The sequence below is a fragment of the Macadamia integrifolia genome, chromosome 13, assembly GCF_013358625.1.
Source record: "Macadamia integrifolia cultivar HAES 741 chromosome 13, SCU_Mint_v3, whole genome shotgun sequence".
NCBI classification, from domain to species: Eukaryota; Viridiplantae; Streptophyta; class Magnoliopsida; order Proteales; family Proteaceae; genus Macadamia; species Macadamia integrifolia.
In genome coordinates this window covers 26,163,739-26,187,032 of record NC_056569.1, presented here as the reverse complement: position 1 = coordinate 26,187,032, position 23,294 = coordinate 26,163,739, and the positions used below count along the sequence as shown (strand labels likewise).

Genomic DNA, 23,294 nt, shown 5'->3' with positions numbered 1-23,294 from the left:
GAATCTAGAATCTGTCCTCCTAAGTTGCTGGAGTGATCGGCAGTTGTGAAGGTGGTCAGGACTCTTTACATTTTAAAGTATTCAAATATCTCTGCCTTCCAATGGCAAAGGAACTGCAGTAATAAATTTCAATAGAATGATTGAAAGAGAGATCAATGACATGTAAGTTTGAGAAGTAATAATCAACTTGGAGGAGTTGAATGAGACCCCCAAATAAATGAATTAGACTTTATGACAGGAAATAAGAATTTAAAGAGATTTTCCTAGGAATAGGTGAAGGAATAATTCAATTTAGTTCAAGACTCCTTGCGATTGATCTATTACATGGGTTAGGTGTGTCTCCGTGTAATTAGGGTTTATCCTTGGGCTTGAACCATAAAACCGTGAGGTTCGAGGGATTCCTCATTAATACAAATAAATAAATAAATAAATAAAGCCAAGAGGTTGGAAGGTGTTAGGTGGCACAGTAAAGCATGGGTCAACTAAAATTTGAAACTTCAACAAAAAAAAAAATTAAAAATTTTAAATGTCTTGTTTGCTCCAACAAAGAAGAAGAAGAATAGGGATTGGGTCGGGCTCAGGAGCCTCAACCCAGCCAACCCGACCCAACTCGACCCGAAATTTAAACCTGAAATTTTATATTAGAATTTAGGGCTCCTATTGGTATTTTATTTTTCTATAATTTTTTAATGTATAAGATATGAGTGGTAAAAAAAGGTCAATCAATGTTAATCCAATCATTGCAAAAGCTAGGTTCAAAACTCAACCCAAACTGGTCGGGCTGGGTTGGTATGAACCCGGCAGGATTGGGCGTGAACATGAACCCGACAGGGTTGGATTGGGCCTGGGTTGAATTTTGAGGACCTAGGGTTGGGTTAGGGTTTTAAGAAACTTGGCCCAACCCGACCCTGTTTCACCCCTAGTGTCAATTTAGAACTAAAATCAAAACTGGTTATTTAAAATAAAATCAAATTGAATCGTAATAAATCGGTATGATTTTGTTTTCAAAAGTTAGAATCTTTTTTCAGTTCAATTCGATTTTGATTTCTGTTGGTGTACGATATCTTGTATTCCGTCGTGGTTTAACCTAAGGAGTACTGGTGTAGGCTCCTCCGACACTTTTGTCAAACCTCGTAAACATGTGTGTGTTGTTTGTTCTTGTTTTCCATTACCTTCGGCATCGCTTTTAGGATTGCGTTTATACAGATTTCATGACTAAAATCATTGAACCGAATCGAATTATTTATTTTCGAACCGAATAAGGAGCCGGGTAAATTATATTCTTCATTAACATTTCAATCAAAGTAGATATAACTCTTTTCCTTTTTAATGTTTGGAAAAAATTTGGTGGATTACAGCCATAACAAATGAGGCTTTTTTCGTTGGTGAAAATGTAAAAAATAACCCCAAACACTTAAAGTAGGACCAAAACCTTTCCAAAAAAAAAAAGCCAAACCAAAATCAGACAGAATCGAATTAGTTCAGTTTGATTTTGAAGATTTTTTTTTTTTTTTTTTTTTTGATTTATATATTTCCGAATCAAAACTGAACCGATTGGCACTCTTAAGTATTCCAAAGAGAGGCTCTTATAGAATCACGAGTTTTAGGGGTAAGAACCAAAGAGGAAGAAGCAAGTTGTACATGGCTCAAAGAGATTAAACTGGGCCAGAATGTGGAGCCTTTAGGTGTGAAGAATTCGACTTCAACTTAAAAGTTTCATTATAGAATTAGGAGTTCTATGAAGAGGGATGGAAGCCAGGGAATTAAAATGATGGGTACCGATCTCAGTTGATATCGATCTATTATTTATACTCGGATTGGCCCGTATCAGCGTGGATGGTCATTTTTGTCCCTATATTTTATTTTAAAAAAAATAAATAAATAAAATTGGCATTTTTATGACTTTACCCCTGATCCAATATCAATATTTGATTCAAGATCGATCATACAGAATAATTCTGATGCTTTTTCTATGAAGGATATAAAAGGAGAATGGCTGGTTCTAAGAAAAATCCTAAATTCTAGTTACTATTAAAAGATTGGAGTTCCATAGGCTAGCCAATCGTTCAAACCAACCCCCCCCCCCCCCCCCCCAAACCACCCCAAGCAGTCAGAAATTTTATTAAATTAAAAAAGCACAGATAACATCGAAATGGAGGGCCTCGGAATGATTCCGAAAAACCCCTACACAAGGATAGAAACTAAGACAACCCAACACCACTAATACACTCAACGTTAAATACACATAAAGACAAGTAGGAAAAAGAAGGAATAAAGAAAAAAAATGCATATATCTCGGCCGAAGTATCATCCAATCGATCCCAAATCCTCTCCAGCTGATTATACCTTCCAATCTCATCTCACACCGTCCATGGGATGTGGGATCTTATACTCCACAATTGATAGAAGTTCATTTTACTCTCCCATGCCTTTTGCTCTTCTTTGACCTTTGCTTTGGTTTGAATTTTTTCATTCTTGATGTTAAGTTGAAGCATCCAATGATCCACCAAAACATAGTTTGTCCAATCACCATCCCAATTATCACTTCAGAACAATACCCTGCGATCACAAATCTCCAATCAAGTATACTTGTAAAATCTTCTTCTTGTTTTTCAAGTGTCAAAGCTGGAGTTAGTGGTGCTCTTTCTAATACTCCACATCTTTTTGGTAATGGAAATCCACATAATCCCTCATTCCCTTCATAGGAAGCAATTGAGAATGTTCCAAACTGATTGCCTTGCAGTATCATTCCTATGAGATGGTTTTGTGATAGATTCAAAACTTCAAGGAATGTGAGGCTTCCCAATTGTTGGGGGATTTCCCCTGATAGACTATTTCTGGATAGATCCAAGGATTCAAGCCAGATCAACTGAGCAAGTGAAGATGGAATTTGACCTATGAGGTCATTGGAAGATAAATTGAGCCCCATGAGTGCTTTAAGTTCCCCAATTGCTACTGAAATAATTCCTCGAAACTTGTTGTAAGAAAGATTTATGGTGGTGAATGTTTCTATGACCTTCTTCATCTCCAAACTTATTCCTTTGATTACAATCTCGAGTGTAACTTGATAGCCAGAATCTGAACCTATATAATTGACCAGTTGAGGTATATATGTAACCAGCATTGATTTCCATTGACAAATGTATTCCAGTGGCAATTTCCCTGTAAAACTGTTTAGAGAGATATCAAACACATGCAACATTGGGAAGGGCGAATGAGAATCAACAGCCTTTGATTTTTGTATAATGGGGCCATAGAATTTGTTAGATTTCAAAACCAAACGACACAATTGGGGTAGGTTTTCCAACCAGAAGGGGAAGGTGCAGCTCAACTGGTTGTTCCCAACATCTAACACTTCCATATCCTTGCAATTTTCCAATGATCTTGGTAATGTCCCCTCTAGTTGATTCCCATTTACTTGGACTATTTGCAGCTTGCATCCTTCTGTGTAAGCATCAGGAATGGGCCCATGCAAGTTTTTCCACTCTAGATTTAGGATAGATAGATTGCCAATTACTACGCAACCAAAACACTTGGGAACCACACCGCTCAATTTGTTACAGGACAAATCAAGAACTTCAAGATTTGTTCCATTATAAGTGGAGTTGGGGATTTTTCCAACCAGTTTATTGTTGTGGGAGAAGTCATCGAGCATACCATTGAATTGGTTATGTGACAAATCTACATAATTCAATGATGGGGCAGACACTAAAGAAAATAAATCTGAAATCCTCCCTGAGAAAAAGTTGCTTCCAATTTGAAGTACTTTGAGATTTGGATTAAGAGTGAGGCCTATGTCTCTTGGAAGGTTGTCATGAAATTGGTTTTGTCCAAGAGAGATAACTTCAAGAGACGAGAGATTATATAGTGAGACAGGGACCATACGAGACAGCTTGTTTTGATAAACTGAAAGATAGTATAAGTTTGTTAGATGAACAAGGGATTCTGGAATGCTCCCATGCAGTTCGTTTTCTCCTAGAGAAATAACTTGGAGAAATGAGAGATTACTTAGTGAGACAGGAAACATACCGGACAGCTTGTTTAGACAAAGTGATAGACACATTAAGTTTGTTAGCTGACCAAGGGATTCTGGAATGCTCCCTTGCAATCCATTGTCACACAAAGTGATAACTTGGATGGAGGAAATGTTCTCAAAAGAAGCTGGTATTTCTCCTGTTAAGCCATTATATTTAATAGAAATTATCTCCAGCTTTGACAATGACGTAAATAGTTCAACCGGAATATTCCCAACAAAATTTTTGTAGGAGAAAAGAATTTCTCTTAGACGAGTACAGTTGGCCAAATTGGTAGGAAGCTCTCCTTCGATAGTATTGTTTGTAAAATCAATGTATTGCAGTCGAACCAAATTACCGATTTCCTGGGGGATTTTTCCATGGAAACTATTGTTTGCAATGTTGAGGGAATGAAGAAAAGTGAAATTACCTATGGAAGGAGATATGATTCCTCCCAAGTCCTTTCCTTCTAAATCCAAGCCGATAACCCGTTGTTGATGACGATGGCCACAAGTGATTCCCACCCAGTGGCAGAAATGGATGGAATCGTTCCAAGAAATTAGTACTCCAAACGGATCATAAATTTGTTTCTTAAAATCCAGCAAAGCAAGTCGATCTGTCTTGTTCCCTACAATCTTTCTGCCGGTGACTGATTGTAGCCTCAATGAACTCCCAAGAAGGAGAATGTAAACTAAGACCTGAAGTGCCATCAGAATAAAATTATAGGACACAAATACAGAAACCATGAAATTTTGAGTTGCGCTACTGGGGTAGCTACTCTGTTAGTATGTCTTTGAGGGAAAGTACCCTATTTAAAGGATGGTGCTTAGCAACAACAGTAATATTCCACCAAATGCTCGACCTTAGAAGTCAAGTCTTTGTGAGTCTGTGATCATTCGTTGTGGTTCGTGGAAATATCATAGGAGACATGAAATCCCTCTTTGAGGTAAATCCAATGACTTCTTTGACAGATTTTACAATTTGTCTGCTTGCATTTTTTTTTTTTTTTTTTTTTTTTTTTTCAGAGACTTGCATGGATGCATGGTCCTTTAGTTAGTAGCACTTAGGATCCATATCTCCTATCCAGTTGAAGAATGATTATCTCAATGGACATATCAGAAGCTGATTAACCAATCACTAAGCAACAACGGGAATACTCCACTAAATGATAGACTTTAGAAGTCAAGTCTTTCGTCTTATTATTTTGACCATTCGTCATGTGGAATCTATGAGATAGACTTCATTGAAATATCAAAGGAGACTTGAAGACCTTTTTGGGTCAGATCCAATGTTTTTTTCTCAGGAAAATATTACAACTTGCCCAATTGTGTAGATGCATAATCCCCACTATAATAGTGTTAATGTATCCAGATCCTCTCAAGTCCTCTAACCCTCTAAAGTACATCGGATGGCTGGCAACACCAAGGTGCACACACAAAATGCCTCTCAGTTATCTGATGTGCATTGAAGGGGGCTGGCATACTTGAGAGGATCTCATTCACAGGGTTAATAATACCCTTACACTTACACTTTCCCAAATCTATCAAATTTAAGTTATCAACCAATTTTGTGACATCATATTTCTACATGAGAAAAATATATTAGGCTAAAACCTTGCAAATGAATGGATGATCATATGGAGATTAATTGCACAAAATTTAAGTTCTAAACTAGTGGCCTTATCAAAACAATAGTTTCCTCCCTTGCCCAAATATGTACCGTGTGGTAAATCAAATAAGCCCAATTTTGTGGGCAGCTAAGGGTTAAGGTCATGAACTTAAATGCGATGTTTGATGAGGTCTATTATTGTGGAAATAGTTGAAGCAAATGGATAGATTAAAAATAAAAGGGAAAAACCAATACAAGGGAAGTGTAAGATTCAATTTGGCTTTAGAATTTGAAAATCGACCTATCCTTATTGTACTCCATTAATTATGCAATTCTTGGACCTACCAGATCACAAATTCACAATTCTATGTGGTAGACTTTTTTACCAATAAAGCATCTTGATTCAAACCAATATGACTTTTCTTTGTGTTTTATTAGTATTTTTCTTTTGAAAATTGTTTGAGAAAGTGAGTTTAGCTGAATAACAATGATTATTCCAAAGATACGGGAAAAGTTCCTTGCCATGTTAGCATAAAAAAAAAATTACAATTACTCAGTACTAGTCCTGCCTAATGACTAAGTTCTTGAATTGAAGCTTTTCTTTGACTACAATGGTTAAACTAGTTTTACATGAAAACATAGCCAGATAAGAAAAGAAAAAAAATTAAGAAATCGAATTTAAGAAAATGATGATACAGAATTGAGGTGTAATTTTGGTTTTTATAAATTAGGGCTGAGGGGCAGTTCAAAATTTGCTTTATTGACAGTCATAAAAAAGAAATATGCCCCAATTTTCCATTCTCAAGTTAGTCCTGAAATCATGCTCAAATATGAGCACATCGTTCATTAGGGATGCTTTATAGATCATCAAATTCTCATAAATTGAATGAGAAGTGGATCTTTGTAAATGATTGAGATTTCATTTTCTTATAATCATTACCTAACATGATTATATAAAGGGCAATTTACAACGCCACCCCCCCCCCCAAAGTATGCCACTATTAGAGTGACACCCCCCATAATACCACTTTTTTGAAGTTTGTATTTTCTTTCCCTTTTGTAATATTGAAGTTTGTCAATGACCCATCCGTGGATTGACCAGATGGTTAAGGCGAATTTGGGATTGTGTGGATAGGCGTACAGTCCTAGGTTCGATTCCTCATTTGTGCATCTGTAATTTAAGTGAATACCATGGTGGTGGGTTGCTGCGCTAATCTCCCCTAATCTCTCAGAGAATTAGTCAAGATGCGCATAAAAATAATAACAAAAAAAAAAAGTTTGTCAATGGATAAATGAGAATAAAGTGGTGGCGTTGAGCAACATTTGAAGATTTGATTATCTTCCATCTCTCTTGTTTGTATTAGATTTTACAACTTAAGCTATTTGAATTCTAAATTATGACATATTTTTTCTTCCTAATTCCTCCCTTATTTCAATTTTCAAAATAAGAACCTATTATTGAGGATCAAAATCCATGGCTACCAGCGTCAAAAACAAGGCTATACGTGGAAAAGTGAACTGTTAGGAAACTGCTTCCACAGTTCTTCTTCATCTCTCCTTCCTCCTTCTAGCTTCATGGACTGTTAGGAAATTGCTTCAGAGTAAGAAAAAGCGAGCCCAAGATGAGTAACAAAGTGTTAGAGAACCTCCATGGTATGAGAAGAAAAGAAAGAAAAAAGAAAGGAGAAAAAATGGGGATGAAATTAATTATATGGTGTTTAAATTAAAAAAAAAAAAAAAAAAGAGGGGTAAAATAGTCAAATGAAAGATTTGCCACTTCATACTTTTATGTAATAGTATAATAGTATAATAGTATAATATAATAATAGTATGATTTATGACTCATTCCTATAGCTTGGAGCTTATTAGTTTCAACCCCATTTTCTCAATAACATGTGAAAGGAAGGGGTTTTTTTTTTTTTTTGGAAAATTACCTTTATCCACTAGATAAGAAAATAAATTACAAAATAAGTAGGTTACAAATTTATTTACATTGACTAGTTTCAACTTTAAAAATATTTACTCAATCCTCAAAATTAGTTATTGTTCGTGAAATTCAAAAAAATAAAAGTAAACTTGCAAAAATACCCCCAACCTCAATTCTTTTATTTTTATTCAATTTATTTTTAACCGCATCCCCTTTCCTCTTCCGCCTCTTCTCCTTCCTTCTCCACAAAGGCCGCACCCACCCTCCACTCTTCTGCCTTTTCTTATTTCTTATCATCAGATATGGTTTTTGAAGGGGGTAGTGGAAGAAGTACAGAGACTAATTTCAATTCCATACTTCAAGATGATTTAAGTTCAAATCTTGCCGAAGTGGATTTGAAGGTGTCCAACATGAGTCCACAACCATTGAATGCTCGAATTCCTTTTAAGTGCTTTAATTAAACCAGGATTCTTACTCGATCAATTCCAGATTCATGCTGCGGTTGGCAACGGAGTGGGACGGGCAGAGCTGCTCAATCCGAAACCTTTTGAGGCCCTTGACCAACACTTCTTCTCTTTCACCATGTCTGCAACATCACATAAAACTATAAGAATGCAATTTCATGCTAGACATGTATTCTCTTCCACCGAGACAAGTTCATCACATAATTCATAGTCGAGAACGCTAATGATTAACCACGCCTTGATCTGTCGCAATCCTACAATATCATGTTGTTTCCAAGATGGGGGGTTCATTAGAGACTGGTCTTGCAGTTATGAATTGAGAGTCTAATGTTAATGGACATCCCTTTCAAACAATTCTTCATTTCAATTAAAGGGAAACCATCTATATAGAAGGTTAACAATAGAAGGAAGATGGAAGGAAGATGGTAACATGCTTAGTTGTTCCCATGGTTTTAAGTATCGGTGCGTATCGTGCCGTATCGGCCGATACGTATCCGTATCGGTAGGCATCGGCATGATACATACCGATACGCTATGGGGAATTTTGGGCCCCCTTTTACGTATCGCTGTATCATGCGTATCGTACCGTACCGTACCGTATCGGTACCGATACGTACGATACTCTACGATACGAACTTTTGAAAATCTGGAAATTCCCGAGAGTATCGGTACGTATCGGTACCGTATCGGTATGTATCGACCGTATCGTGCAGTATCGAGTCGTATCGTACTGTATCGGTACCGTATCGGCACGTATCGACTGAAAATATGAAAATTCCCGTGAATGTGTCTTTTATTGTTTGAAACAAACACTTCAAACTCTCACCAATAGTTTTCTATATTTCTCTTCTTTCTTCCCCTTTGATTCACACACCTTCTTGGAGACTCAAATGGTAGATTGAAAGAAACATTGTCGAAGTGAATGGTTCAAAGAAGGAGAAAAACATAGTCCAAGAAGAACCTTGAACTTGAAAGTTGAAAAATTTGAATAGTAAGTTCATCTTTACTCACTTTTTTCAATTTTAACCTTAGATTTTCAAGTTTTTTTACAAATCTAAGGTTCATCATAGGGGTGTCAACCGGTCGGGTCGGTTCGGTTTCGATCGGGCTTAAAGACTTTCAAAGGCTACACCGTGTCCGCCCATTTAACTAATCGGGCTTAGTTATTGAGGGCATGGTACACTTTATATTCGGTCGGTCGGCCTCGGGCTATAATCGGGCCACCTTAATCGGGCTTTAGTCAGGCCTTAATTGGGCTACGGACATGTTTAATGTTAAACGGGCTTTAACCGATTTTTAAACGGACCCTCTTTAAAATGTGCTCTTATATTCCGGCCCACTCATGCAAACCCAAAAAATGACAATAAATTAATAAATGATACCAAATATAACCATTATTTAAAATAGGTTAAATATGTATTCTACAATATTGTGCACTGGCCTAGCCCGACCCTTTTTAGTTTTTACTTTCTAATTTGGGGGGTAAAATAGGTATTCTACAATCATTAAAGGGTCGGGCTAGGCCAGTGCACAATAGGCCGGTCTCGATCGGGTGTTAAACGGTCGGTCTCGGTCGGGCGTCCGACGGTCCAAGTAGCAAAACCAAGACCGACCGTTTATAAACGGGCCGGGCTCAAGCCCGACACGTTTAATAAACGGTCCGGGCTGGACCGGTCTATAAACGGTCGGTCCCGATCGGTTTAGTGGGTTCGGGCCACGAATTGACACCCCTAGTTCATCATACTTAGAATCACATTTTGTGCATCATTATTACATGAAATCATTGGATTTATAAGGATTTACAAACTTTTTTCAAGAGAAAATGAGGGTTTCAATTTATTTCAAATTTCTTAGATCTACTCATGCTCAATGATTAAAAATGTTTAGATTTTTTATATGTTATATAAAAACAAGTGTTCTACAACTTCCATGGAAATTTTTGATTTTTCTCAAAAAAAAATATTTGTCTATCAATACCATACCCTCATCATTTTGAACATTTTCAACTCAATATATTTGTCTATCAATACGATACCCTCCACTTAAGTATTTATGCATTCTACATGTTATATATAACTTTTTTTAACTGTTTTTTTATGCAAAAGTGTATTAAAATGTGTTTCCTATCCATTTATGTGCGTATCTTTAGCGTATCTTAGCGTATCTCCGATACGATACGATACCCTCCGATACGTATCTTAATTTTGACCGATCGATACGACGACCGATACCGATACTTTAATCCTTGGTTGTTCCTCACATGAGACAGAGCCCAATTGAGTTGAGATTCAAAAACAGCAGTAAAGACTAGTATAAAGCACAGCGGATCATCCACTTCGGCGAGATTTGAACTAGACGTCATCTTCCACTTCGGCAAGATTTGAAGTACAAGGTGTATTTGATCCACCGGAGACCCAACTCCATCAACATCAAAGATTCCCCTTTGAGACTCATCCATCCATTAACAATCCATCTCCAAACTACCGCATTAACACCAGTCAATTCTCATCGTCGTTGCCGTCGCTGTCACCGTCTTAGCCTAAATTCTCATCCTTCCTGAAAACTTCACAGCGAAAGCTGTACCAACCCTCTACTAATCAGTTGCACTTCTCCAACAACGCTTATTTCTGGAATGCGTCTACAGCTGCCATGAACGATGCTCGGTCTGCCTTCTTCCCTTCACTGGAGACACAGTTTCTCACCCCAATGTTTGAGGTGAAACCCAATTGCAGCAACATCCTCACCACCACAGGGGTAATTATTTTATATAATTTATACCTAATTTTGTTTATAGGTATAAACAGTGTTATTCTTTTTTGGCCATCCGTTCCACCCATCTCTTGATTCTGAAGGAGGGAGGGTGCGGCCTTTGTGGAGAAGGAGAAGAGGCGGAAGAGGAGAGGGGAGGAGGAAGTAGGTCCCGCATGAGATTCAAAATGAATTGAATAAAAATAAAAGAATTGAGGTTGGGGTATTTTAGGAAGTTTACTTTTACTTTTTCTTGAACCGCACAAGCAATAACTAATTTTGGGGATTGAGTAAATATTTTCAAAGTTGAAACTAGTTAATGTAATTTTGAAACCTACTTATTTTGTAATTTGTTTTCTTATCCAGTGGATTTAGGTAATTTTCCCCCCTTTTTTTTTCTAGGGGGGGGGGGAGTTAAGACTAAAGCATCCAATCGACCCATAACTCACCTGGGTCCACTATTTCACTTATCTGACTTGGTGAAAATTTTGTTAGAAGAGTAGAACTATCTTTGTTAGGGGTTTATTTAGGATGGGTAGACATCCACGACTAAGTTCTTTGTAAGGTTAGGGGTCCCCATAGGTATTTGGTTTGGCTTAGCTTTGCAAAGGAAGAATGTTAGATTAAACACTAAGACACCGTTTGATAACGTTTCTGTCGTTTCTGTTTCAAAAAACGGCAGAAACAAAAATTTTCGTTTCTGGTTCCCAGAAACGGAATTTTGGGTGTTTGATAAACCTAATTCTCCATTAAGAAAATACCTGCAAGAAAAGATGAAGAAAAGAAGCAAATTGTCTAGCACCATTTCCTTCCTCAGGTCAAATAAACTCATTGCAACACCAGAATTCGACGGTCCGGTAACTTGGCCTCCGAAAACAGCCGGATTCTAATTCGGTGCCCTTCGAATTGGACGAAAGCGAGGTGGTTTGGTCAGCTGAGCTCTCCGATTCCCCCGAATCTGATTCCCTCGGTCTAATTCACTCTGTCGCCTCTACAATACTCTCGCCCTCCCCTCCCGATCACCGTCACCACCAATATCAATCGGAAAGATTCGGTCTTTCAACAGCTTTGTCAGACAACCGCCGCCCACTTGTGCAGAGAAAACCATCCCTAAATCCTTCTCTGTCCGCTACTAGTGCGGCACAAACAATTCCACCGGTGCCCATCCCACGCTCAGGGGGATCAGAGGACTTCTCAAACTCATCTTCAGGCTGAACCAAGTTTCATCAGTCTGCTCAAGTTTCAAAATCACTGATGAGCAACGAACGATTCCTTGGATGAATCCCAGCGGAAGGGGCATACACCGAACTGAACGACGGCAAATTTCTCGACAGAGTCCTTCACTTTGAGATACCGAACATCGTAGGGGAAAGGGCGAAAGATTCTCGCCATGGAGCGCTCGTGACTCCGGTCATCTCGAGATCGATGGCGACAAAATCATTTTTGTCACTTTCTTCAAAGCAAAGGTCGATGTTGCAGAGGAGAATGACCTCCAAGTGAAATATGAGCCTTGGCGTACTAGAGCTAAGGCGGAAGATGCCTGACAGTCAAAGCTATTGCTGCAGCTTTTCAGAGGCAGAGGTGGAGATCACAGAGGGGCATGCGGGAGGTGGAGAAGCGACAGACAGAGGTGGTGGTGGAGATTGCAAAGGCGGAGGTGGAGATCACAGAAGTGGTGGTTGAGCTTGAGAAGAGAAGCGTGAGAGACGGGGACTAGCTTTTTTATCGGGCACAAAGCTAAAATCGTGGCCTTCCCCTTTTCCAGAAAAGGCAAAACAAGTCATACTTGTTTCGTCATGTCAGTTTCTAGGAATAGAAATCACCATAAATTTTGATTTATATTTATGAAAACAAGAGAAACGGAACGAGTTTGTCAAACGCTTTTTGTTCTGTTTCTACCGTTTCTTGAAACAGAAACGGCAAAAATGCGTTTCTTGAAACGTTATCAAACGGGCGCTAAGAAACACGAAGTAAAATGAACAGATTAAATCAAGATGTCACAGAGATTTAACGTGGTTCACACATCAATGTGATGTGCTACATTGATCTATGGAAAAACTTGAAGATGATTCTCTATGTTGGAAGAAAATATTACAATGAAAATCTCTTTAGAACACCCAAATATTGCAGCAATAACTCTCACCTAGAAACCTTAACTCGAAAATCTTCAAATCTCACTTGCTTACACAAAAAGACAATAGAACAATTATATACTCCTTCAAGTCAAGTCGACCAATTGAGTCATATTCGGTCGGGTTGTATTGTACTGCATACACCCCAATATCAGCCCAAGCCCTCTACTTTTATCACATATCTTGAAAAAAATACTCATTTAGATTGCCACCAAAAAAAGTCAGAACAAGACAATTTTCAAAAAACATGTATACAAATTTGAGACATATAACAAAAAGATAATGAAGAATGATACCGGCAAGGAAGTAGTAGCCAAGGGGTTGGATGGTGTTAGGTGGCACAGTAAAGCATGGGTCTCCTTATTTTGAATTTCATGGTTGCTTCAAGGAAGGAAAAGAACCAACAGGGAATTTTGATCTTTCACCACAGAATAATAGAAAACAATCCGAATTTTAATTACAGATTTTCTCATCTTTTTTACTTAATTGTCTCGAATATTTCAAGTTATAAACACTCATATTCTTAAGGGTGTCATTTAGAACTGAAACTAAAACCGTACATTTGAAATCAAATCGAATCAAACAAAAATAAATCAATTCAAATTTGATTTCAAAAGGTGAAATTTTTTCTCAATTTGGTTCAGTTTTGGTTTCATGACCAAAATCATTGAATTGAACCAAATAAGGAACCGGGAAAATTATATTCTTTTTTAATATTTCAATTAATACTGATGTTAAACTCTATTCTTTTTTAATGTTTGGTAAAAGTTTGGTAGATAAAAAATAAGGTTTTATTTTTCCCCTTGGGTGAAGATGTAAAAAGTGACCCGAAAGACCTAAAATTAGATCAAAACCGAATAAGAGATCGAAAGCGAACTTGAACCAAGTGGCCCAAACACCTAAAACATGATCATAACCGACTGAGGAACTGAATAAAAATCAAAATAGGACCGAACCAAGTTGGTTTGGTTTTGGTTTTAAAATGTGTTTCTATTTTCGATTTAGTTCGATTTTGATTTGTGTGTTCTGTATCTTGAGTCGATCCGAAATCAAACCAATTGACACCTTTACATATTCTACTAAGAGGCTCCAATGATTACCAATAGCATCACGAGTATTAGGGATGAGGACTAAGGAGCATGGACCAAGTTGTACATGGCTCCAAGAGATGTTAAACTGGTCTAGGAAGAATAAAAGGAGACTGACTGGTTCTAATTTAGACTCGTAGGTAGCCCCAGCCACCTAGTTGGATAGGTACTTGGATTATTTTCTTTGAGCATAATCTTTAGGGTTTGGTATTGCTTTTGGTTTTAAAAACCCGAAAATATTGAAACCGATCAGACCAACTGATAAGATTGATCAGGACCAACTAATGGTAAAACTCAAGACCATACTGATAAAAGAACGATAAAGGATTGTTAAAAGAAACTGATAGTGGATCAAAATGGACCAGATCAATAGCTATCGGTTTTGAATTGGGCTATTGTAAACCAAACCGATATATGAAAAATCGAAAAAAAAACCAATCAAAACCATACTGAACAGACAATTTGGCAACCTTAACTTATTTGTGTGAACAGATAAACAGAACAAATACTATATTCCTATAATCAAAAGCTATATATAACTAACAGTGTATAGTAACATATAAGCCGTGAAGAAAAATCTTTAAACTCCAGACGAATTGTTAAAAATTTAGGCTAACCCATTGTTTCATACCATCTATAATGACAAATTAATTCAACAATCACAGTGGGGAGGGTTATAATGTACGCAGTCTTACCCCTTTTTTTGCTTTTTTTTTTTTTAGAGAAACAGTTTCCTGGCTCAAACCAGTGACAATCTCTCTCTCTCTCTCTCTCTCCACATAGCAGTCAGGAAATTTTATTAAATAAACAGAGCACAGATAACATCCTAAATGTAGGGCCTCGGCATGATTCCGAAAAATCCCCACACAAGGAAAGAAACCAAGACAGCCCAACATCACTAGTAAACTCAACAGTACACAATTAAATACAAGTAGGAGAAAGAAGGAAAAAAGAAAAATCCATATATCTCGGTAGAAGTATCACAAAACATGCAACTGAAATCGAGCCCAGATCCTCTCTAGCTGATTGTACCTTCCAATCTCATCTCACACCGTCCATGAAGAGTGGGATCTTATTCACTCCAGAATTGATAGAAGTTCATTTTACTCTTCCATACCTTTTGCTCTTCTTTGACCTTCGCTTTGATTTGAATTTGATGTTAACTTGAAGCATTCAATGATCCTCCTAAACATAGTTTGTCTAATCACCAACCCAATTGTCACTCCAAAACAATACCCTGCAATCACAAATCTCCAATCAAGTAAACTTGTTGAATCTTCTTCTTGTTTTTCAAGTGTCGAAGCTGGAGGTAGTGCTCTTTCTATTATTCCACATCTTTTTGGTAATGGAAATCCACATAATCCCTCATTCCCTTCATATGAAGCAATTGAGAATGTTTCAAATTGGTTGCCTTGTGGTATATGGTTTTGAGACGGATTTAAAACTTCAAGAAATGTGAGGCGTCCCAATTGTTGGGGGATTTCCCCTGATAAGCTATTTCTGAAAAAATCCAGGGATTGAAGCCTGCTCAACCGAGCAAGTGAAGATGGAATTTGTCCTGTGAGGTCATTTGCAGATAAATTGAGCCCCATGAGTGCTTTAAGTTCCCCAATTGAGACTAACATATCTCCTCGAAACTTGTTGTAAGAAAGATTTATGGCGGTGAATGTTTCTATGACCTTCTCCATCTTCAAACTTATTCCCTTGATTACAATCTCGAGTGTAACTTGATAGCCAGAACTTCCAACTATATAATGGGCCAGTTGAGGTACATCTGTAACCAACATTGATTTCCGTTGACAAATATATTCCAGTGGCAACTTTCCTGTAAAATTGTTTAGAGAGATGTCAAACACATGTAGCATTGGGAAGGGAGATTGAGAATCAGCAGCCTCCATTGATTGTTGTGTAATGGGATCATAGAATTTGTTAGATTGCAAAATCAAAACACGCAACTGGGATAGGCTTTCCATCCAGAAGGGGAAGGTACCGCTCAACTGGTTGTTCCCAACATCTAACATCTTTATATCCTTGCAATTTTCCAATGATCTTGCTAATTTCCCCTCTAATTGATTCCCATTTACTTTGACTATTTGTAGTTTGCATCCTTCTGTGTAAGCATCAGGAATGGACCCATGCAAGTTGTTCCACTCTAGATTTAGGGTAGATAGATTGCCAATTCTTATGCAACCAAAACACTTGGGAATCACACCGCTCAATTTGTATAGGACAAATCAAGAACTTCAAGGTTTGTTCCATTACAGGTGTAGTTGGGGATTTTTCCAACCAGTTTATTGTTGTGGGAGAAGTCATCGAGTATACCATTGAATTGGTTATGTGATAAATCTACATAAATCAATGATGGGGCAGACACTAAAGAAAATAAATTTGGAATCCTCCCTGAGAAAAGGTCGCCTCCAATTGCTAGTGATTGGAGATTTGGATTAAGAGTGAGGCCTAGGTCTCGTGGAAGGTTGCCATGAAATTGGTTTTGTCCAAGATAAGTAATTCCAAGAGATGAGAGATTAGATAGGGATCATACCAGATAGCTTGTTTTGATAAAGTGAAAGATAGTATAAGTTTTTTAGTTGAACAAGGGATTCTGGAATGCTCCCATGCAGTTTGTTTTCTCCAAGAGAAATAGCTTTGAGAGATGAGACATTACATAGTGAGACAGGAAGCATACCGGACAACTTGTTTACATGAATTGATATAAAAAGTAAGTTTGTTAGCTGAGCAAAGGATTCTGGAATGCTCCCTTGTAGTCTATTTCCATACAAATCGATACCTTGGATGGAGGAAATGTTCCCAAAAGAAGCTGGTATTTTCTCCTGTTAAGTCATTATCCCTAATCAAAAACATCTCCAACTTTGACAAAGACGTAATTACTTCAACTGGAATCTTCCCGACAAGATTGTTATTGGAGAAGTATATTTCTCTTAGACTAGTGCAATTAGCCAAGCTAGTAGGAAGCTCTCCTTCGAGAGTGTTGTTATAAAAACTAATGAATTTTATTCAAATCAGCTTACCAATTTCTTGGGGGATTTTGCCATGGAAACTATTGTTATCAATGTAGAAGTAACGAAGAAAAGTGAGATTACCTATGGAAGGAGATATGATTCCTCCCAAGTCCTTTCCTTCTAAACGCAAGCCAAAAACCCGTTGTTGATGACGATGGCCACAAGTGATCCCCACCCAATGGCAGAAATGGATGGAATCGTTCCAAAAAATTAATGATTCATACGGATCATAAATTTGTTTCTTGAACTCCAACAAAGCAAGTCGATCTGTCTCATTCCCCACAATCCTTCTACCGGTGACTGTAGCCTCAAAAAGCTCCCGAAAAAGATTAGAATGAAAACTAAAAGGTGAAGTGCCATCAGAATCAAATTTTGGGATACAAATACAGAAACCATGCAATTTTGAGTTGCGGTACTGGGGTAGCTACTCTGTTAGTATCTGTCTTGGAGAGAAAAGTGTTAGGATTTTTATGTGGGTTTAACTGATACCGATTGATCCATTGGGCCCAAGTAATTATAGATCCACTCTGATTAAGAAACTCCTAGCTCTTTCCATTGTGAGAGTGGAATAGGGTTTTAGGGATTTTATTATAAATAGAATTCTGACGATCCTTGCAGCCATTACTTAATACCTTATTGGTTTTGGGAGCACGGCTTTCTCACAAGAGCAAGTGCACAAAAAGAAAGAAAACCCTAGAGTAAGAGGCTACAGAAGATCTCAGTAGAAGAACTCCACTTGCATAGTTCGTCATTGTCATCTTCATGGGAGTAATGTTTAACCACATGGGACAGAGGTTCATGATCTATGCTCATGGGGCTTATAAACTTACACCGATACTTCTTTTTTCCCATTTATGGTTCATATCATGACTGTTTAATTGATTATTATAGATATGGTAAATATATATGATTATGTATTTTAAGATCTATGAAGGGAGTACTTTATTGATCTTGGTTTAAGGACTATGCCCATGGTTAAATATCTTTTATGATTCTTGTATTCTAACATCAATGGGTTATTCATATGATTCTATGGTAAAGAATCCCCAACAATTGGTATCAAAGCCAACCCTTATGGTGTTAGAATCAAAAAAAATAAAAAAAATAAAAAACAAAAATTTGATTTTGTATAGGGTTTGAATCCCAAATCATAAAGATCATAATTTTACTATCACTTAAAGGTCCCGGATCAAAAAAAAACTCTTCATGAAAGTTGTAGAGGACGAGAAAACAGCTGCGGTGGTATGCCGCACGTCATCGAAAACTTCCGGATCCACCGGCACGTGCCACCAAAAATCGGCTACCGGAGGAGAGAAAAATTTGTATCGGCGACGAGTCATCGTCGGGTCAACTCGGTAGGGTTTTCAAGTTAACCCGGAGGTGTAGTGGGTCAACCCTATTTGACTCGGTCAAAGGTTGACAGGGTCATTGACCACCCGACCCAAAGACCCCGTTTGGGCTGGTTCGATTGGGTTTGGTTCAAACCCAAAAGTTAAAAACCAAATTTCTGGCAGCATGCTTTAAATGGCTCGTACGGGCAAACGATGAGGAATTTTTCATCTTGATTTTTTGCGTTGAGTCTATTTTTTCGTGCACTTCATTTTGATATATTATGAGCCTAGTTTTGGTCAACTTTTATAATCTGTTTTGTGAAAATTAAAAGTATGACTGTTTTGTGATTCTTTTTCATATTTCTATTAATTGTAAGAAATAAAAGGAAAACCAGCCCATATATTAGGGGTGACAACCAGTCGGGCCGGTCCGATTTCGATCGGACTTAATCGGGCTTGAAGACTTTTAAAGGTTGCACCGTGTCCGCCCATTTAACTAATCGGACTTAGTTAGTGAGGGCATGGTACACTTTATATTCAGTCAGTCGGTCTCGGGCTATAATCGGGCTATTAAAATCAAGCCTTAATCGGGTTTTAGTCGGGTCTTAACCGGGCCACGGACATGTTTAATGTTAAACGGGCGTAACTGATTTTTAAACGGGCCTTCTTTAATATTATTGAGCAACGACGCCGTGACGGACAATGGGGTTTGGTTTCCTATTTTTCATTGTCTAAATCTGGTTGTGGCTATTCTTTTATTTGTTTTAAACTGGTTGGACATTTCATAATCCATGCTATGTACAGTAACATGGTTAATTTTGCAAAATAAAATTTTAAGGAAAGAGATGATTGGATGAAAATGCAATGAGAATACTCTCATGTGGGATTGTCCATAACTACAAATGGATCTCAATAAATGTATTGATTGATCCAAGGAACCTACTCTCTTCCAAGTCACATATTTAAAAACATCACAAAAAATCCAAAGCATTGATCCAACATGCTCTTAAAGCTCTTTCTTAATGATTATTTAATTAAGAGCGGTTTGGGTATTTATAGGTGAACTTAGTGAAGCATTTTAGGCAGGAAATCAGGCTCTAACGGACATATTCTGGGACCACCGATCGACTGTCATCAGTAGCCGATCGACTGCCAAGAGTCGTTGAGGTAAAATATAGCCATTGGGGCACTTCCAGGCAGTCACCGGTCGACCGGGACTTTCTACCGGTCGATCGGCTATGGTCTCGGACAGTTCCGATCGATCGGGGCTTTCAGCCGATCAATCGCCAATATGACATACTCTCAGTCGGGTAAAATAGGTATCTTACAATCGGGCCAGGCCAGGCAGGTGCAAAATAGATCGGTCTCGGTCGGGTATTAATTGGTCTGTCTCGATCGGGTGCCAAACGGTCCAAGTATCAGGACTGAGACCAACTATTTATAAACAGGTCGGGCTCAAGCCCGACACATTTAATAAACGGGCCAGGCCGAGTCGGGCTATAAACGGTCGATTCTGGTCTGTTTCGTCGGGTCGGGCCACGAATTGACACCCCTACCATATATTACTTGTATGTCAGCATTTGAACTTGTTTATTGGCTAATGATAGTTCATGCTTTTGTTTATGAATATTTTTTTATCATGCTTAAACAATCCCACTTTTAGTTACCGGAATGAATTTGTAGACTATTACAGTCAGATTGGATGGAATCCACCAAAGTGGTAAAGTTCAATCTTTATTGTAATAGAATACAAATCAAAGGTCTTCTTTGTTTGAAAAGACAGAGAATAATGGTTGGTAGCAAGGTTGCTAATGTTCACCTAAATGTGACATTATCAAAGAGAATTTAAAGTTCAAGCAAGTGAAAAACAGAATAGGGATTTCTCAACCTAGAAGATGTTGTCCATCCAAAGATGGTGGTATTTCTTAGAAAGTTAGAAGAAATCTCACAGTAATAGCAAAAACTTGAGTGGGCCAGTTTGTTTCAGACCCAAAGGTCAGAAATGTAGTTTCGATTGACACTCTTGAAGTAATTGATAATTGAGCATTGTAATGTTTATTTTGTTAATAGTTACATGCTTGTTCTTTTACATGTAAATTGATATTTAGTTCATGTTTAAATAACCTACAAATTTAAGCTGCCAAATATAATTGTAAGCTATTGCAGTGGAATGGATGGAACCCACTAAAGTGGTAAAATCTAAGATTACTGCAATAGATTTGCAACTCAAAAGTTTTGTCTTATTTTCAAATACATGAAAAGTTGTTGGCAGGAATTAGGTAATGATTGCCCAAAGGCGACATTATCAAAGATAAGCATAAATGCAAGTGTACTCTAGGCAGACCTTAACCTAGAAGTTGTTATTCATCCAAAAGTGGCAATAATTTTTTAAGTTGAAGAGCTCACACGGTCATTGTAGTTTTTAAGTGGACCAGTACATTCCAGACCCAAAAGTTGAGAATGTAGTTCGGTTGATACTCTGGTTATGTTTAATGGTTAGTGATGTAATATTGGTTTTAATTTTATTGATGTTACATGCATTAATTAAACATTGAATGAATTATTCTTCCTTGAGTTGAATCATTAAACTGAATGTCTTTAAAAGTGACTTGCGAATATAGAGGTCTATATATGCTTCAAATACCTACTTTTTTTTTTAAACTAGGAAAACCAAATCAATAGTTTGGTATTATGCTTTTAAAGCAAAGATTTTTACCCTAAAAGGTATTGGATAGTTGATCAATAGCAATAGGGTGGATGAGGGTATCATGAATATGGCCATAGGTTATAGGGTTATTTAATGTGTTATTTTTGTATTCAGATTAGATCAATTCGGATTGATTGGGTTGGATTAGTATTGGTTTTGATCAATCCAATACCAAATTCTCAAACACTGTCATTGTTCTTTGAAAACCTATTTATGAACATTAATTGATAAATGTTTGGTTTCTTTTATTTTTTGGCTTATATGAACAAGTTTATATATATGTCACATTTAACGAATTGTGTTCTCCGATAAATGGATTAATTTACAACTGATCGAACCAAGTGAGAGGATAGAAATATGGATCTTAAGCTGTTTTATGTGGCTCAACCAATGGGAGGATAAATTCGGTATACTAGCTTGCTAGTAGGAGGATGTTACTAGTAGAAGATCAGCATACTAAGTTGCTAATGGGAGAATAAATTCAGTGTACTATATTATTTTTCATGCAAAATAACTATCTTGAGTTTTACATTGATTTATTATTATCATGATATTGAAGAATTATTTATGGCTAAAATATATAGTAAATTCATATTCATGTCATTTTGTACTTGTATGTTTTGTTTGAAACACCCTATGATGGATAAATATGTTAGAATTAAACCGGGTGTGAACTTCCGTATATTTTATACTGCACAGTATATTTCTAGGAAGCTATAAAAGGATTGGGTAGAATCCACCAAAGTGATACATCCTATTCTTTCATAGTTTTTCCAAGCGCAGTAAAGTTGGTGACATTTACCCAAAGGTGATGTCACCCAATTTAAAGAAAATACATGTATGGAAAGGACTATAACTCAGAGGTTTCTAAGCCCATATGTAATAAAAGTAATTGTATTTTCACAGTAAATTTAGATTTACAAGAGGACCAGTGCATTCTTAGCCCAAATGATAGGAATGTAGTTACGGTTGTGACTCTTGTGTGTTTTATCTGCTAGATGTACATTTATTATATAGTTTATCTGTTAGATGTACATATTAAATTTTCTAGCCCGGTTATTTGGTGTGTATGATTCATACCTGAGATTTTTTTTGGGTTACTTGATCTAGTTTTAGCTCTCAGGGAACTCAAACAGGTGTTGTTGCTAATCAAAGCACAACTGAAGGGATATAGAAACAATTTTGTTTCTCTATTAGGTTTATAATGATTTTGGAGTAATTTTGAATTGATTTTATCTTAAATTCCGTTCTCTGAATTATTTATGTACATTTATGCTTCATTTGTTTGTGTTGTCCCTAGTTGATTAAGAAATACATTAAAGCATACACTTCTGTACATATATTCATCTCAAATGTGAAAACATGATAGGAATGAGTGAAACCCACCAAAGTGGTACATTCAGTTCAATTGTCTGTTTTCCAAGATAAATGTGACATTTGCCCAAAGGTGATGTCATCTAAGTTTATCTACAAAGTGCTCAAGAGTCATGTTTTCTGACATTGGTGTTATTGAGGTTTTTGATATGCTTAGTTAGTGAAAATTTTATGATCTCATTTAACTAAAGATATCATGGTGGCAAAAGCCAAAGTTTAAAGGTTGTGTCTGCTAAGGTTTATTGGCAGTGCTTAGCCAAAGTAATTGACGATAAGTCAAGGTAATTGATGGTATTTCGTCAGGATTCGTGATGTATGGTAGTATTTAGCCAAAGTCTATAATTTATGGTGGTATTTAGCCTAAGTCTAGAGAAGTGGTGGTTTATCACAGGCGGTTTGCTAAAGTTTGTGATTTATTGTGGCATTTAACATAAATCCATGGTAGTGGTGATTAACCACAGGTGTTTTGCCAAAATGTGTGGTTTATGGTGGTATTTAACCTGACTCCATAGAAGTGGCAGTTAACCATAGGCAGTATGCCAAAGTAAGATATTAATTCAAGAAAAGGGCGGTTTGTCAAGTGTTGATTAATATCAAAGTTTTCTACCTGTGAGGTTTTCAAGGTAGGCTGATCTTTAGATCAGGAAAAGACCTATAAGGAAATGTATATTTCATGTGATCACATGTATGATATCAATTTCTTATATATATGTTTCCAAGTAATTTGGATTGATAGTTTTCTATTGTTTGTAACATTAGATAGTTATATGCCGTATATTGAGGTGTATTTTCTACTATTGTTCAACAATAGAGATTATTGATTGAATCAAAGTTTGTTTGAGTGGTGTTCAGTCTTAAGATTATTTGGCCAAGTGTCAATGG

General features: G+C 37.1%; 2 protein-coding genes across 2 annotated transcripts; both read right to left on the bottom strand.

Moving 5' to 3' along the window:
• Positions 1 to 2,410: 2,410 nt before the first annotated feature.
• Positions 2,411 to 4,723, bottom strand: LOC122059133 (receptor like protein 23-like). Its single transcript, XM_042621823.1, has one exon. It carries the CDS (start codon positions 4,721 to 4,723, stop codon positions 2,411 to 2,413), a length of 2,313 nt encoding a protein of 770 aa, XP_042477757.1.
• A 10,360-nt stretch (positions 4,724 to 15,083) lies between these two features.
• On the bottom strand, positions 15,084 to 16,001 carry LOC122059132 (receptor-like protein 9DC3). The gene has a single exon (XM_042621822.1). The coding sequence runs from the start codon at positions 15,999 to 16,001 to the stop codon at positions 15,084 to 15,086; it is 918 nt and encodes a 305-aa protein (XP_042477756.1).
• Between the last annotated feature and the right edge of the window lie 7,293 nt (positions 16,002 to 23,294).